The 16,616-nt window shown below is 39.7% G+C and overlaps 1 protein-coding gene across 1 annotated transcript in view; it reads right to left on the bottom strand.

Moving 5' to 3' along the window:
- AFF2 (ALF transcription elongation factor 2) overlaps window positions 1–16,616 on the bottom strand; it is a 402,781-nt gene that overhangs the window by 43,474 nt on the left and 342,691 nt on the right. Inside the window, exon 10 of the mRNA XM_017882824.1 lies at window positions 51–210. Coding sequence (XP_017738313.1) covers window positions 51–210 — 160 coding nt within the window. The remainder of the gene's footprint in view (window positions 1–50; window positions 211–16,616) is intronic.

The raw sequence follows: 16,616 nt of genomic DNA, 5'->3' as shown, positions 1-16,616 counted from the left end.
TGCCTCCGGGACAGGCAGATCATGGTTAGGGCCCTGGCACCTTCACTCACCTCTGGAGTGGCCACACGAGGTGCTTCATTAGATTCGCTGTCAGTGGTGCTACTTTCAGTGTCTGAATCTGATTCAGAGCTGCTCTCCGATTCGCTGGAGCTGCCAGAACCCCCACTGGTTTGCACTGCAGGTGGGGGCTGGGGAGTGGCCAAGGGTGGGCTGAAAGAAAAACAACATAATTCATTGCCTCATTTACTCTCAAATCAGATGGAAAACAGCCCAGTTCAGCAGAAGGGCCTATGATCCATGAAATACAGGCAGAGTGGGGTTTACCATCCCCATTTTACAGATAGGAAATGTGAGGCTTAGGAGGTCCAGTGACTGGCCCAAGTTGAAAAGTTTGAAGAGAACCAGGCCTATGTGTATCCAAGTTCCTTGGCTTTCCATCACACTGCCTTGTCTTCCAGAAAACCTTGCCACCCTCACTCAACATAAAAACCTTAAGCCAAGTTTGCATGCCTTCTGGATGCAGATATAGATGTAGTGCCTTAGATGTTGAACTGTCCCTTTTTTTTCAGCTAAGATAATTTTCATTTTTTGTTGCCCCTTGTTCAATACCCCACAGGTTCATCAAGAGGCTCTGATCTTAGCGAAACATATGGTATATAGTTCTATTACCAAGAAGGAGTGAGTTCAATTATCATTTTAATTAGAGGAAACTAAGGTTCAGAAAGAGGGTGGAGCTGGTCTCTGCCTCCCAGCTAGTTGGAGATCCAAGACTAGCACCTAGCACTCTGGCCCCCCAGCTGCCTCAAAGGACACTAGTTGTGCTGAGCGTATTCATTGCTGAGGGCCTGGTGCTCAGCCCCAAAGTGACTAGAGTTGGTCCTCAATTTCTGTCTGTTGGGTGTATGAATAAGGGAATGTGACAACACATTCCTAGGCCTCCTCCACCATAAGTTTTATAGCCTCCTTGTAACTCTTACAAGGAGGTGTGATCATAAGAGACCAATCAGCTGTAATGACTGATTTTAAGTTTGTAAAGCTGACCAAGCAAAGCATTTGGAAAGTGACACCATTTGCTACTCTGCCTTTATTGATAATTAATACTCCTCCTTACCAATCGTTTGCTCTCTGTGTCGTATAACAAACAAGCCTCAGCTGCATCTGGGCACACTGGGGTATGCCATCACCTTTCTTTTTCTCATTGTCACTTTGGACTGAATTTTCCTTTCTCTCAGAAATGGGTCTCTAAATTTGGGGGAAGGTTCTAATCTCCCTCTGTCTCTTCAGCCTAACCCCTCTTTGGAGATCAGTTTAGCTCATGGGGAAGGGGGTGCTCAGGGCCTGTTTGTCTGTTTGTCATCTACTGGGCCTTCACAGCCCCTTGCACGCAGCGGCAACTTGACTTGCTCTCTCCCTCGTATTCCCCAAATCTGAAGCAGCAGCTCAGTCAAGAGAGCCCAGTCTGGTCCTGGAGATCACCTGGTCCTGTGGCCCCATGTTTAAATGTGACAAAGACGATCCGCAAGGATTCCCCAGCCCCCAACTCAAGGAGCACAGACCTTTATACATTGTCTGAACCCAAACGAGTTCATGCCCCCACCCCATGCCCTCACTACAGCCTCTTCTTCAACATTACAACTCTCTCGCTGAGCTGGAGCCATACTGAGTTGCTGCTTGGGAAGGAACAGGATCCCTTCAAAGCCAGCATGGGCTCCTCATCAGTCACTACTCAGTGCAGAGAGCCTTTCCACTTCCTGTGCCATGTGTCCTTAAAGACTGGCCCTTTAATCTCCCAGGTAGACATTTTCTTTCATATAGTGAAAGCTCATTTTAAACTGCTATCTGCTAAGTAAATGCGAATTACAAGTACATTCCTCTGTCAAGTACATCAAGAGATTAGGGAAAGTACAAGAAATAAGGAGACTACTGTATCTCCTGAGAACTGTGTGTCTTCCCCAGCAGTGGGGGGAAAGGGAGGAGACCTATATAACAGGGCTCTTACTTCCCTGTATTCCTTTGTAGATCTCTCTTTAGGGTCAGTAATGATACCCTATTTATGCAAAGTTATCTTTAAATCTAATCAATTGTTTTTGTCTTTAGTTACTAAATAAAGATTGAGAGAACAGAAATCTAAGTGAGACTAATCCAGAGATTAGGCTAACTTGGCCTCAATTCCTCCCAAGTGAAGTTTTAAATATAACACAGAGCATCTGCAACACTGAGAATACTGGGTGGTGGATTGAGGGATAAAATCTAATTTGTATCCACATTTATGATTCTCAAGTGAAAAGGCTGTTTCCTAGTATCATTTCACATTTATGCACTCATTTATTTTAATAAGAAGCTGGTCATCCTGCTATTACTAAGCTAAAATAGACTCTAGGTTGATTTTGGAATATTTCTGGATAGAGTTCCACTTACTAGATATTTTTTTAGCAACTTCTGTAGGAAACAAAAAATCCCTGGGATTACTTTCTCAAAACCAAACACATTAAGGTGATACACATGAAGTACAGATGATTTATCTACCAAAATCAACTTATTCCTCAGCTAAATCAAAGTTTCATGGATTTAGTAGAAAAATGTGTGTGTGTGTGCGTGTGTGTGTGTGTTGTATCTTTCTTATCTAAAGCCCTTCTGAGAACAGATGTATTTTAGCATTCAGATGTTTCTAATTTTAAAAAGTAATATGCTGAATATACCATATATAATATTCTCAGTGGGATCTGGATAAGCACCCCTTAATAAAACTTGTTACTATTGCTGCACTAACATTCACAGTAAGAGGAATACATAAATGTTTTAAATAAATATCTTTACAGAAGTTTAGGTCAGGTTTTATCATCAAATGAGTTTGTCTCGAGGTTAGAAAAAAATATTGGTTCTCAGAACTTGTTGAATTTCAGAATTGTAAGAAATTATGGATGTGAATAGAAACCATATATGAAAATTTGACAATACTTATAAGGAGATATAAATAAATACATGAAATTAAAACTGTTTTAAACATAAGGGCAAACTTGACTGAGACCCAATGAAATGAGACCTGAAATTATGTATCCTAAGAATTTTTATAGCAAAATCTGTTTCTGCGTTCTTAGGTGGGACCCCATGCACAGTCAATTTTGCCAATGAACACTTAGAGGAAATTAGTATAGGAAGAAAAAGATGAAGTACACCAGCTTTTTATACTTAGACATACAGATGTGGGGATAAGAAGGAGGGTGGACTTTAATTCAGGGAGGACACCATGAGAACTCAAACTAGGGGTGAAGGACTTCAGTGTGTTAGTGAAAAGAAATTGCTTTCTCTGGGAAGTTGCACAGTTGGAAATGGAGAACTAGCATTTGTGGAAAGGAATAACGGTTGCTTAAATGGAGGCAAGATTGCTCTCACCAGCACCTTTCCAGTGCCTCTACTCTCCATCTTCTGCTCATGGGCTTGCTGGAGACTGTAGATGCAGCCAGTCTGCTAAGGAATGTAAGCTCTACATCTGAGTCTGGGCCTTATTTCCTGTGGGCCTACCTTGCGCCCAGTTGGGACTGCTCCCAGGGACAAAAAGTGAGTACAAAACTGAAACATTGTCTTTAAAAGCAGGACAAACATCAATATCTGAATAGTTGGCCTAAGGCCACATTCTTGTCTGGAATATACCATGGAACTTTCAAGTTGGCAAAGCATCATAATATGTCACTTTCAGTTCTTCACTGAAATCTGTTAGCTGTTCAGCTAGTTAAATTTCCACTTCTGCTACATTTATTTTCATACGTTACTAATTTATTTTCCAGATGTATATTAAAGTGGCTATGAGTAAAGCTAGCCCATGTAATACTTGATTCTGCCTAGGAGATGAAAAACTAATGCACAGTTTATATATTCTTCATTCACTAAGACTGTATTAATGTTATTTTCACACATCATTTACTTTCATATTTCAATAAACTGCTTTTAAAAGAATGCTAGTGGTTACAACAAACATAATGTCTGATACTAAAAATAATTAACATTTGCTATATTAAACCATCCACTCTATAGTCTGTAAATATTAAAAGTGTACTCAGTAACTTCACTACAATGTAATAAAACTTCTCAAAGGACCCACATTTGTAATGACTTCAAAGTCAACTGCTCAACCTTTTCAAAGATCAGATTTTGCTATCTCATTCATCAGAGTGAGCCATCTTTACTAAGTAGAAACTAAGCTTCATTTTAATTCCAAACCCATTTGTTAGGTCTTCATGGTCATAGGCCAGACTGGGGGCAGAGAAGATGGCTTAGCAAGTCAGTGACCCTAGCAGGGGAATCCAAAGCTGGGGAAGGTGATCAAAGAGTAGGCCAGTAGGAGAGACGCTGGGGAGGCGTTTAAGATGCCTTCTCCAGACAGGGTTGGCCCTGGTGGAAAGCTTGAGAGTGCCAGGGGAAAAAGATGGGCTTTAAGAGATAGTCCGGGCATGCTAGACTCTATATGTGATAGTCTTTCTATGCTTACACCACCCAGACTCTTCTGCAATAAAGGGATTAATGTGTAGCACCATAATTAATGAATAGATGCAGAAAAGATGATGAGGCCAAAGGCCACATTGAAGAAACGGACTATTCTGCCTGAAGAAGACTCTGGGTTGGGGATGGGAGGAGGGGCACACATACTGAAAATTTTCAAACAATGTGCAGGTCTGCCCTGGCAGCAGGGAAAGAGTGGTCTTGTTCTGAACTTCCATGGTAAATACAAAACCAATGAGTTGGAGATCTAGTCAGGAAGATTTTACTTCAACATCAGGAAATACTTTTAAAAACTTACAGCTGACCACAGAAAGAATGCACTACCTTGCATGCCAGTGAACCCTGCACTTTAGGTGAGCAGATAGCCAGCGGCTATAAAGAATGTGGGAGAAGAATCCTTATTGTGGGTCTGAAGTGGGGTTGGATGATCTTTAATATGGAGTCCTGATAAGTAAGCAACAATGAGGAAGGGGCCCCAGGTGTGGGAGGGCCCAGGTGGGGAAGAACAATGAACAGTTGTTCTGAGAGATGGCTAATCCCAAACAATGACCTCATTCCACAGGCACAATGACCCTGCTTCTTGGGCAAAATGACCTCTTCTGTACATAGCCCCCTCCAGCACAACCCTATACAACTTCCCTCCAGCCCTTGCCTCTTTGTAGACAACCCCTTCTCTGATGTTGCAACCTTGCAACACATTTTCATACTTTAATAAATATTCCTTTCTTTACCTATAACTGTATTGGTAAATTCCTTTACCACTTGCACCACTGGCCCCACTACCCACAAAATTTAAGGTGTCTTCCAACTCAAAGATTATAATCCTTATGAACCTAACGTGTATTGGGGATTTTAAGTGAGGCTGTTTATGGACTTCATGAGAAAACGTGTGAAGAGACATTTGTGTAATCCAATCTGCTCCTTGAGGCAAGTCTAGGAATGTCCTGCTCTCTACGATACTTTATCAGTCACAGGGCTATTTTGTAAACCTTACAGGATTAAAACTGCACTTCTGTAAGGCTATTTTATAAGTCAGACTTTTTACTAATTCAGATTAACAGCCTCCAGAAAGCCAAACACCAGAACCAGTGCTGTTTGAGTCTAATTCTAATTTAACTGTAAATCCCTTTCTCTGCAGATAAACAGAGATGATGAATTGGTCATTCTGCTCCATCAAGCTGTGTGGACATCCAGACTATGTACAGGAAATGTACATGGGAGGATTCTATAAGCAAGTCCACAGGGTATTGATCTTGGCAACGCATTTCACAAGGCCCAGAACTTGCCAAAGACATGGAGCATGAGATGCTTAATGGGAGAGTCCTACATGAAACTCTCCTCTTCAGTTATGACTTGTATGAATTTCATCAACTTGACTGTGTTCCGGTTTTACTGGGATCAAATGTCTGTCTACTAGATAATTTAGAACGGTTTCATATTTGATTTCATCATAAGCTGTAATGAGATGAACTTCAGGCAAAGGAATCAACATCTGCAGCTGATCTTATCTCCCTTCCTCCCTCATTTTTGTCTCTGAATTCTGGGTTCCAGAACTGGAGCACTATGCCTGCCTCATCACATTAGGCCAGCAGAGGCAGATGCTCTGAACCCTGAACCTATTCTAGCCAGAGAGTGGGAAGAATCCATTTTGTCTGTGTCAGCAGTTTTGAAATCTTTCCCTCATCTCTCCTGCCCCCTGAAAATCCACTTAGCCCATTTCTGCAACAAATAGTGTATGCAGAAATAGAAAGCAATAGAAAGTGTACACAGAAGAACAATATATAAAACCGATAAAAGCAGAATTGCTGTGGTGGAAACAAGAAACAAGGGATGTGGAGAGTGGAGGGAGCCTATGTCCCCAGCAGCTTCCCCACCTCCTTGGGATGCCCCCTGAGCACAATTTGAAAATAAAATAATTCATATCCCAATATCATCACAAGCAAGTAATAATCAAATATATTTTCTGCTAATTCTCTGATGCTATTGATGAGCAGACAGTCGACTATGGTCCAGTTGTGATCTGGGCCACATCCTGATGTAACTTCAGAAAAAGATTATCTTTGCCTAACTTGTATACATTAAGATGTTGGTCCTGTTATCTCATCCTGATGTTTGAAATAGAGCCTCCTCAATTTATTTGCAAAGAGTAATAAGGAGGTCCACACCTATTCATTCCTATTCATTTTCTCAGACAAGTTACTATACATGATATTGCTAAAGCCCTGAATGACTGAAGTGATCTGTGGTTGATGGAGTAATGACTGACCCAAAGATGTCCATATCCTGATCCATAGAACTTGTGAATATGTTACCTTATATAGCCAAGGAGATTTCGCACATGTGAATATTAAGGATCTTGAGATGGGGAGATTATGCTGGATTATCCAAGTGGGCCCAATGTAATCACAGGGATCCTTACCAGTGAAAGAGGGAGGCAGAAGAGGAGGCCAGAGTGATGCCATGTGAGAAAAACTTGACCTGCTATGCTGGCTTTTGAAGATGGACAAAGGAGGCCAAAAGTCAAGGAATGTGGCAGCCTCTAGAAGCTGGAACTGGCCCTCAGTTAACAGCCAGCAAGACAGTGGAGAGTTCTGTCCTATAACCATAAGGAATTGAATTCTGCCAATAACTCACATGAGTAGGAAACAGTTTGTTCCTTAGAGCCTTCATAAAGGAATGCAGCCATGCTGACACCTTGATTTTAACCATGTGAGACCCACATCTGACTTCTGACCTCCAGAACTCTAGGATGACAAATGTGTATTGCTTTAAATCACTAAGTTTGAGGTAATTTGTTACGGCAGCAATAGGAAACTAACACAAGAGCCAAATAATTAAAATTCTAAGTGCACCCTCTTACACCTGAACAGATTTTCTTTTGTTTGTAAAATTTAGTTTCCCTTCAGAGAAGTCCAAACATATAAGCCCACCCTGGGAAGGGAACCTAGATGGCTAAATGACGTGCTGTGAAGCAGATCTCTGAGTAAAACGATGCTAGTAGATTAATGCCACATCAATGGTGCAATGAGAGGTTACATCTTCCAGAGAGGCTGCAAACAGACTTTTTTGAACTTTTATGATAACTATAAGTGACTGGCTTTTTACATTTTTCAATCACCAGCTTTTGGTTCCTATTTCTTCTAACTTACTCAACCCCTACTTCCTTTCTGAGAAGATAATTATGAGTGATTTTGGCAATGGCTTTTCAGCACCATGTCTGACTCACAACTAATCAGGGCTTGGTTGTCCTTTCTGTAGACTGACCAGACTCAGGCACTTGGCCTCTTCTTTTCCTACCTGTGCCCTGTCTCCCATTTTCAATCTACTGCCACATATCTAGACAGCTGCATTTTCTTTACTGGTTTTAAAGAGTCAGTTTTAGTACACTGGGAAGAGCATAGGGTTGGAAGTTAGATGATCTGCTTTTGAGTGTCACCTTGGATAGATACTTCATCATTGTATGACCTTAGGCTAGGCACTTAACATAAGGGTCTCAGTTTCCTTACTTGTAAAATGGGGATAATATATCACATAGGTTTTTAAGAGGGCTGGATGAGGTAATTTAGGTGAGAAAACTCACGAACCCATGCTTCTCCAACTTTAATGTGCGTAGGAATCACCTGGAGATCTTATTAACCTGCAGATTCTAATTAGGTAGGCTTGGGGCAAGGTCTGAGTTCTGCAATTCCAGTATAATCACAGGTGATGCAGATAACTCCCAGGGGACCACACAGAGCGTGGCAAGGCTAATATCTACATGGGGCTATTCAGATGGGAGCCACTGGGAGAAAAGGAAGTTGGTGAGTTACAAATTTGAAACTAAAGGCTAAAACCCAATTTTGAGGTAAACTGTGAATTTCACTTTTTCATAATTATTCTGTCCTCCTTTAGCAACAGAGAAAGTTGACTCCCTTTTATCATTTTTAATCTGACTTGGTGAAATTTAAGCTTTCTTTAGGCAATTGTTCCTGAACAATTTCTATCAGATTCCTTCTGATAAGCTGGGATATCAGTTTACCACTTTCCTGAGCCTACTTGCCCAAACCAGCAGTTCACTTAATGTATGTTTCTTTCCTGTGAACATGTCCTATGGATCACTAATGACATTCAAAGGTGGCTTGTCACTGCCCAAGCACAGGGTCATAGCAGGCTATATCCATGGCCATAGTGGGGATCCAGGGCATAATTCATCCTGGTAGTGCTAGTGTTCATTATATGCCAGGAACTGGGCTGCTGAGCACTTTCCCTGCAGTTTCTCTTAATCTGCACCACAATACTGTAAATTAGATACTCTTACTACTTCCAGTTTACAGCTGAGAATACTGAGATGCATCACCAAACCATATCAAGGTGAAAAATAGTTTTAAGGATACTATGAGATTAACTTCAATATGCAATTTCAAAGGAATGAAAAAAAGGCACCTGGATTCAACCTCACCATGGTACATGGTGAGGTGACACTATGGAGGATGTCAGCATATTCCCAGTAAGACTGGCCGATGTTGGCTAATGGACCATTATGTCTTGAAAGCATTGCAATTTGCATATGGGAGAATAAACTGATATTTTGGTTTCTATGGAAATAATTTTAAAAATCACACTGACTTTTCTGGCATGAGACAGAGCTGTTTCAAACAGCCAAACAGGCAGGAAAAGAAGCATATAAAGCCAAGTATTTTGTACCTTTTGCCTTTAAAGCCCATTTTTTAAAAATGGGAGCAAAGGAGAGAAGAAAGGCAAGCAAGTGGATGTGAACACTGACTCCCATGAGCTCTGGCCTCTGCAAAGCTGAGAATGAATGATTGAGTAGCATCTTGCATTCACAAGAACCCAGAAAGGGCCAGGAGTCTATAACAAGGTCAAGACCTTCCCATAAAGAATCACATCTGTCACAAATCGTAGGTGGAGCAGGCTATGTACTTCCACTGGGTGTCTTAAACCCAGAAACTGCTTCCATGGAGGAATCTCCTCTACTGTGTTCCAAAAACTGGCCCAGAGATAGGGCCCAACTGCTTGTCAGGAGAACCCAGGCAGTTGGTGGGCTGAATTCCCTAGGAAAGTACAAAGCATGCTTAGACAAGGCACAGGTCTTCCTGAAGATAGTTTCACAGTGGCTTAGCATAAGCCTCTGCCTTTTTGCCTGCTTTATATCTTCTTTCCTATTACTCAGTATACTTAGACCTGCTGCTCAATTTGGGAAGTGGGCATTGCTCTTCCAATCTCTCCTTAGACTACATCTCTTTTGTGATGTTGGTCAATGCCATTCTCCTTATCAGTATTGTCTGCTTCCCTTCATTTCTGATCTGTTACCTGATATATCACAGACACTTGATTTAGAAGGTAAGTTTCTGAGACCAGAGGCTTTATCAACCACATATTCTGTAAAATGCTTAGTGTGCTTAATACACCCTGGAGTAAAGCCATAAAGAATTCTTCTCTATAAATCTCAGGGAGGATTGTCCACAGACACATCCTCTGCCTTTGGGTAGGCACTTAACATCCCTATTGCTCTGTGACCCTATGGCTTCAAGAGGATATCATAATCATCAGATCAGTAAGATCAGAATACTTTTAAGTGCAGAGCACTTGATAGTTTTCAAGCAAGTTAACTCCCATGATGTGAGTGCCACACGAACACTAGAAGGTAGAAGGAACAGGTATCAAAGGATTACCTATTCACTAGGCTACTGTGACCATTGACTAAACACTGTCAAGTTTGAGGCTATGAGAACAATCAAAACCCACTACAAAACTCGTCTTTCTAATCATATCAGAAAGCAATAAGACTCAGAATTAATCCAAAAAGTTTTCTTCAAGTGACCTAATGAAGCCGGTTGTAAGAATTTGGTGTTGAAAACACTGAAGGAGACCAACACTGTGTGCTAAGAAAACCTTGTTGCAGTCGGCCCATTCAAAGTCACATACGCAATTTCTAAAATAAAAGTCATATAGTTTCCTTACGGAATGAATCGTACTTCATAATTATATTGTAAACATGATCATTAGAAATCTAAGTGAATGGCAAAAACTGTAACTCGCAAAATTGCTGTGTCTAACCCTCACAAGGCAGCAACACAACATATTGCCAAGAGAAGAGGATACTGTACAGACAGTCCTTCTGGGTGGTCACCCAGACTAGCCCATACATTCCTAATCAGGAAAAAGTCACTGACTGTCTTCCGTCATGAAAACGTCTTAAAGATGTGGTCAAAGTCAACACTTACTGATTCCACTTCCTCACCACTAGAAACTTCTTCAGGCCTAGTAATTAGGCTTTGAAACTCTTTTGGCTACTAAAACTACTTCTTAACTGCCAGCAACAACCCTTCTCTTCCCGACTCATCATTGCAAATCCAATGTTCTTTCTTTCTTTCTTTCTTTTTTTTTTTCTGAGATGGAGTCTCATACTCTTGCCTGGGCTGGAGTGCAGTGGCACAATCACGGCTCACTGCAACCTCTGCCTCCTGGGTTCAAGTGCTTCTGCTGCCTCAGCCTTCTGAGTAGCTGGGACCACAGGTGTGTGCCACCATGCCCGGCTAATCTTTTGTATTTTTAGTAGAGACGGGGTTTGACTATGTTGGCGAGGCTGGTCTCAAACTCCTGACCTCGTGATTCACCCACCTTGGCCTCCCAAAGTGCTGGGACTACAGGCGTGAGCTACCGCGCCTGGCCACAAATCCAATGTTCTTTTCTTAGTTGCCTTGACCTCATTCCCTGGTGAACTAAAGGCTTTGCTCTTTTGTACTCACCCTCTGTGACAATATGTTGTATCATGAGATCTCTTGATTTCAGAATTCACAGTGATTTTCTGGCAGATATGTACACTCTTTGCTATAAGGTTTTTGGAGCTAGATCTCCATCAGCACCCTACCTTAGTGTCAGTTTTATTTCTGATTGTTTTCACAACACAAATGCAACTTTTGTCTCCTCTCTGCTCCCACATTGCCTCCATGCCTTTGCTTATCCTGTTTGCTCTATCTACAGTGACACTTTTCCCCTCTCTTCTGCTTGGTTAAATCTTTATCTTTCAAGCTCAAATTCAAATAATATGAGGTCATCGCTAATGACTTTTTAATTCTTATAGCTACCTCCCTGTTTCACATCATAGTTTATCACTTCATTATTCTCAGATGATTTTATTTCATTGTGCTAACCTGCACCACTAAATTGTACATTCCCTGATGGCAGGGACCAGACTGTAAAGTCATTTTGCATATCCCAGGGTGACTGGCATGATGAATTGTATATAATTTTCTTGTTATAAGAAAATACTTCAAATGGCCTTATAATATATAGTAATAAAGCACAAACTAAGTCACCCGGTAAAGAACAATACTTAACTGTGAAATGTCCATGTGTTACTGGTTATCAACAGAAGCCAGTACTTAGGCCAGTCTATGGAACACAGAAACATCCTGAAGCATAAGTTAATTTGATGAAAATAATCAGGCAAATAGGTTGCATGATGATGGATTTGTAACCTTTCAACTGCCTCTATGGATGCTGGCCTTATGACACAGTGCCCAACTCCTTCTTCAGCTTCAGTTCCATTGACAAAATGCAAAGTATCTGGATGGATATTTTTAACGTAATTAGTATTTGGAGCAACAGCCTTCGATGGGTCGCAGAGTGTACAAACATGCATGAACATGAAAAACAAATGGTGTGGCTCTTACTGAAAATGAATGCTACATGTAAACAGACCTTCCTGTTTTTAATTAGAATGATGACTCCATTATTCCAATTTGTCTAACATGTGAGTTACTCTAATCATGTCATTTTGATACATTAGCCAACCCAGCCTACATTGTGCCTGTTATCAACTCCCTCTCTAGTTGATGGTTTTTCCAGTGGCATAATTAATTTCCTCAAAGAAGAAAAAATATTCAATCAGTTTGGGATTAAATACGAGGTTGAAGGACTTTCAGAAAAGACAGAACTAAATCTCCTGGCCCACATGCATTGCTAATTATGACACACTCACATTAAGAACAAGAAGGTGTTCCCTTCTCATGATAAATGGGCCTGGAAATCCTCCCCAGCATTTACTATAAATCACAAAGACTGTTAATAAACAGTCAGAAAAAAAGGCAGTTTCTACAAAAATTCACTCCCATTCTTCGCCAAAGACTACCAATGTCATATTTAAAGCTGACATCTTAAATCTTCTACACAAAAGCCCTCTAGTCAAAAAGCCCAGCTATTTTAAATAGAAGTTCATAAGCCTGTTATTTTGAATGACAGCATAGGAAATACTAGATCTTTAGTCTGCCTGAAAATCTTACCTTCTAGCTAGTAGTCTTCCTTCTCATCAATGCTAAATTGAAGGAAGCCAAGTGCAAATGGGAGAAGAAAAAAGGACCACAATTTCCTCATGCTAGGGGAACTCATTTGATATTGTATCCAATTTGCCTTTGACATCAAGAGGAAGTCTGTACATGGCCACCAGTGATAAGATAGCTAAGTACAGGCAGCCTTACTCAGCACTGACTCCTGTATGTGGAATGGCATGGCTTACAACTAGATCAATAGCAAGAGGAATGACAATCCTGTGTCACAAATGAACACAGAGTCTATTAAATGCTGACATAGAAAGAAATGGAAACAAACTTAAGCATTTCACTAAGAACTGGCAGGACCTGTGATGGTGACAGGCTGGTAGTAATAAGGTAAGGGTGTTTGGTTTTGTTATTAAAAGGAATTTAGGAAATTTAGCAATTTCAAAGAAGGCAGAATTTAGAATAAAATGGATTTAAAACAGGGAATTAAAATACCTTCTGGGGTTAAGCAAATTACATTTGTGGCCAACCACTTCATTAGAGAAATCTAGAAATCTGAATATTCTGAAGGTTACATCATATGCCCTTCTAGTCTGTCAACAGCAAATCACAATGCTACAGGGTCCCTACCAACTAAATTCAAACAAATGCACATCTTAGGGATTATGGTGTAGACAAAGCTTTGACAACTTGGGGGGTGGGGTTTAAATGTCCAAAACAAACAAACAAACAAAATATTCTCACTTGCAAAGCATGGGAGACATGTACTTTTAGTGAGATAAGAATAATTTCTAGTCTGATGGTATCAACATCTCAAAATCCAGTGCAGTTTCTGTGAGTCCCATACTACTATGCCAGTTAGAAACTTGGGCAAAACACTGGCAGAGAGATATTTTCCAGAAAGATTATATGCCAAAATGTTCCCTTTCACTAAAATTATATTTCAATACGCATTTCAGATAACTATGCCTAAATTCAAGGTGTTTAAATAAGAGATAATATGTGTGTGCATGTGTATGTGTACCTGTGCCTTGTGAATGGATGAATGTGTGTGTATGTATGTATGAGTGTACGTGTGCAAGTCTGCACTTCAATGAGTGTGTATGTAAGTGTGTGTACACCTGTTTGTTAAAATCCAAGATGGCTAATACCAAGAAAGTAAAATCATTTCAGCATTAATCGAGATGGCTGGCTAAGAAGTAAAAACATTGGGAGAAGTGTCATCCTTCAAATGGTGTGCATAACATTAATTTAAAAATAATGTTGCTATTAGCTGGCTAAGGACAGAAATGATGACTTCTGCAGCACATGTTGGCCATTAGTCATTTATTAAAAATGATACTGCTGCCAGTCAATGTTTACAACAACCCACATTTGGGTTCCAGCCATGATTACTAGCATACACATATGTACATTCATATGTATGAGAGTCAAATGTAACATTTTCATCATATACACAAAGATTAGTGTTAAAATAAGAATATATAAAGGCAAAAAGTCTGAAATAATTGAAATGGTAGTTATTTTTCTCTTTTGGGGATGACCTGTTTAATATCCAAAGAAAATGTCAACACTTTCAGTTAGCCATGGAACTCATGAAAACTGATAGGCTTCCAGTGGCTTGGTACAACAATGAGGAAGTGATTTACTCTTCAAGTAGTACAGATAATTTATACAGATCTAGTATAAATGATATCTTTGATATATTCAGTATATTTCAATCTTGCCAAGGGGGGAAAAAAAAGCACAGAATTACTTTTCTTTCCTCCTTCCTCTTTCTTGTCTTCCTCCTCCTTCTGCTCCTCCTCTTCCTTCTTTTTCATCTTCTTTGTGGTATCCTACTTGTAAATGTCTCATTATTCAACATAATTCTGTAGATTTTTAATGGTCCTTTATAATATGTCTGAATTATAAAATGACTGGGAAGTCCATTTTGAGAGATGTTTCCAGTATATGCACTTTTGAATTATTTGAGGCATAAAGGGAGAAGATTTTCTCTCCAAATCCCCTCTAAATATCTTGCATGCCTATAACAGGATAAAGCTACAAAAATAACATGGTAAGTCAAATATTTAAAAGTTTTTAATATCTGTATTTGAAATAGTTCTTATTTAACTCCATTCTAGAATGAACAAGGAGAAATAACCTAACCTCCTCTGATTTGCATGTTACTAATGTTGTTACAGAAGGGCAAGAAAGGGCATGACATCAACTGAAACATGATGATATTTTAATCAATGCTTTCCTTGCTGTGCTCTTTCTTTAGTGATTGCACCTTTGGGAGGCCATCCTGTGTTAATTGTGTTTCCAAATTGTACATGGATCTGCAAGAGACCAAATCAACTTTTGCGGTGTGGTTTTACTTTCCTTTAATATGATGGTTTATACACTGTGGCTTATTCATTTATTGGTCTGATGGTTTTTATGAGTTGTGATTCAACATAGGTTCTTTTATAGTATTGTACTTTATAAAGATATGGGGAATGTAATATAAGTCTGATACAATTATAGTTATGTGCCACACAAGACAATACTATAAATATAAGGAGAGTCTGAAAAGCTGCTTAGCAAAATGATCTTAATATACAAGGCAGTGTGAAAATGTAAGAGGAATCTATAATGACAACAAAGATTAGCCATTTGCTCTCTAACCTTATTTACAGAAGCAATCAGAGGTATTCAGGTCGAGTTAATGACCATGTCTCCAATTAATTCAATTGTCTACAAACAACACTGGTGCAGTGGCTGTCTCGAAGTCTGCCACACAGTCTCAGAGGGAATACATAAGACTCCATTAAAAGTGACAATCATAATGCATTTATTACTGAAACACTATTGTATTATAAATAAATTCCTCATGTTAAATTATGCTCCATGCTTTAACAGAAATTCAATTACTGAAATAATAAAAAGACGGTGTATTTGCCAAGTGCTTGGACTATAATTTGGCTGCTTAGTTACCAGCGGTTGGCTGTTTTGCAATTTTTTCTTCATAGACTATTTCTTTTGAATAAATGCCAGACTTTTTCCATACAAATTTTATGAACAAGTTGCAAAATGAAATTTTGAGCTTTTGAATCCAATTATAAAAGACATAACTAAATCTATTATTGAAAAACAATTCTAGTGAGCCCTTTCTGCCGCTGTTGAGAACTGTCTGGTAATTGAGGTAAGCACAGGTGCTGCTCATTATGGACCATTGTGTGCCATCTGAATCCTGGGAACTGTGGAATTCACATGGTTTACACTCTGTTTGTGTGAATAACAAACAGGCCTGATTCTGCGCTTGTTTGTACAAGCTTGTACACAGCTCATTTGGGACTTTGAAGACACCTGCTTACCCTTTTGAAGCCAAAACAGTATCATTTATGTTCTGGCTATCCTTTCGATGACAATTTTGCAAAGGCAACATATTTTGCGCTCTCCCTTCATTCCCACTATCTCCTCCACCATGCAAAAATTCCAACACATCTTTGTCTTTGGCAATAGAAAAATTAGCTGTGTAAAGCCACTACAATTATCTAATGACCAGAGATGACCCAAAACTGTAAGACATATGTGGGGGAAAAAGGAATCAACTCTTCTCGTGCAAAGTTTTTTTTAAACAAACCAGAGGTCTAAGGTGGACTGGGGATATGATTTAGTTGTGTTTAGGGCTAAAAGATTTTCTTTATTTCCTTTTCTTTTCTCCTTTCTTCTGGGTTCTCATATTTGTCTTTCTGATGTCTAGTCTCATAGTTGTTAGATTGATCATTTGGAAGCAGAGAACCTTAAAATCACAGACTTTTTTCCTGCCTTGATAATGCAAAGGAAAAACTATTCTTAACTATGGTCTCCTCT

Source organism: Rhinopithecus bieti, unplaced genomic scaffold (assembly GCF_001698545.2).
Source record: "Rhinopithecus bieti isolate Rb0 unplaced genomic scaffold, ASM169854v2 scaffold_13744, whole genome shotgun sequence".
NCBI classification, from domain to species: Eukaryota; Metazoa; Chordata; class Mammalia; order Primates; family Cercopithecidae; genus Rhinopithecus; species Rhinopithecus bieti.
The sequence above is the reverse complement of the archived record's forward strand: the minus strand, read 5'-3'. Positions and strand labels throughout refer to the sequence as shown.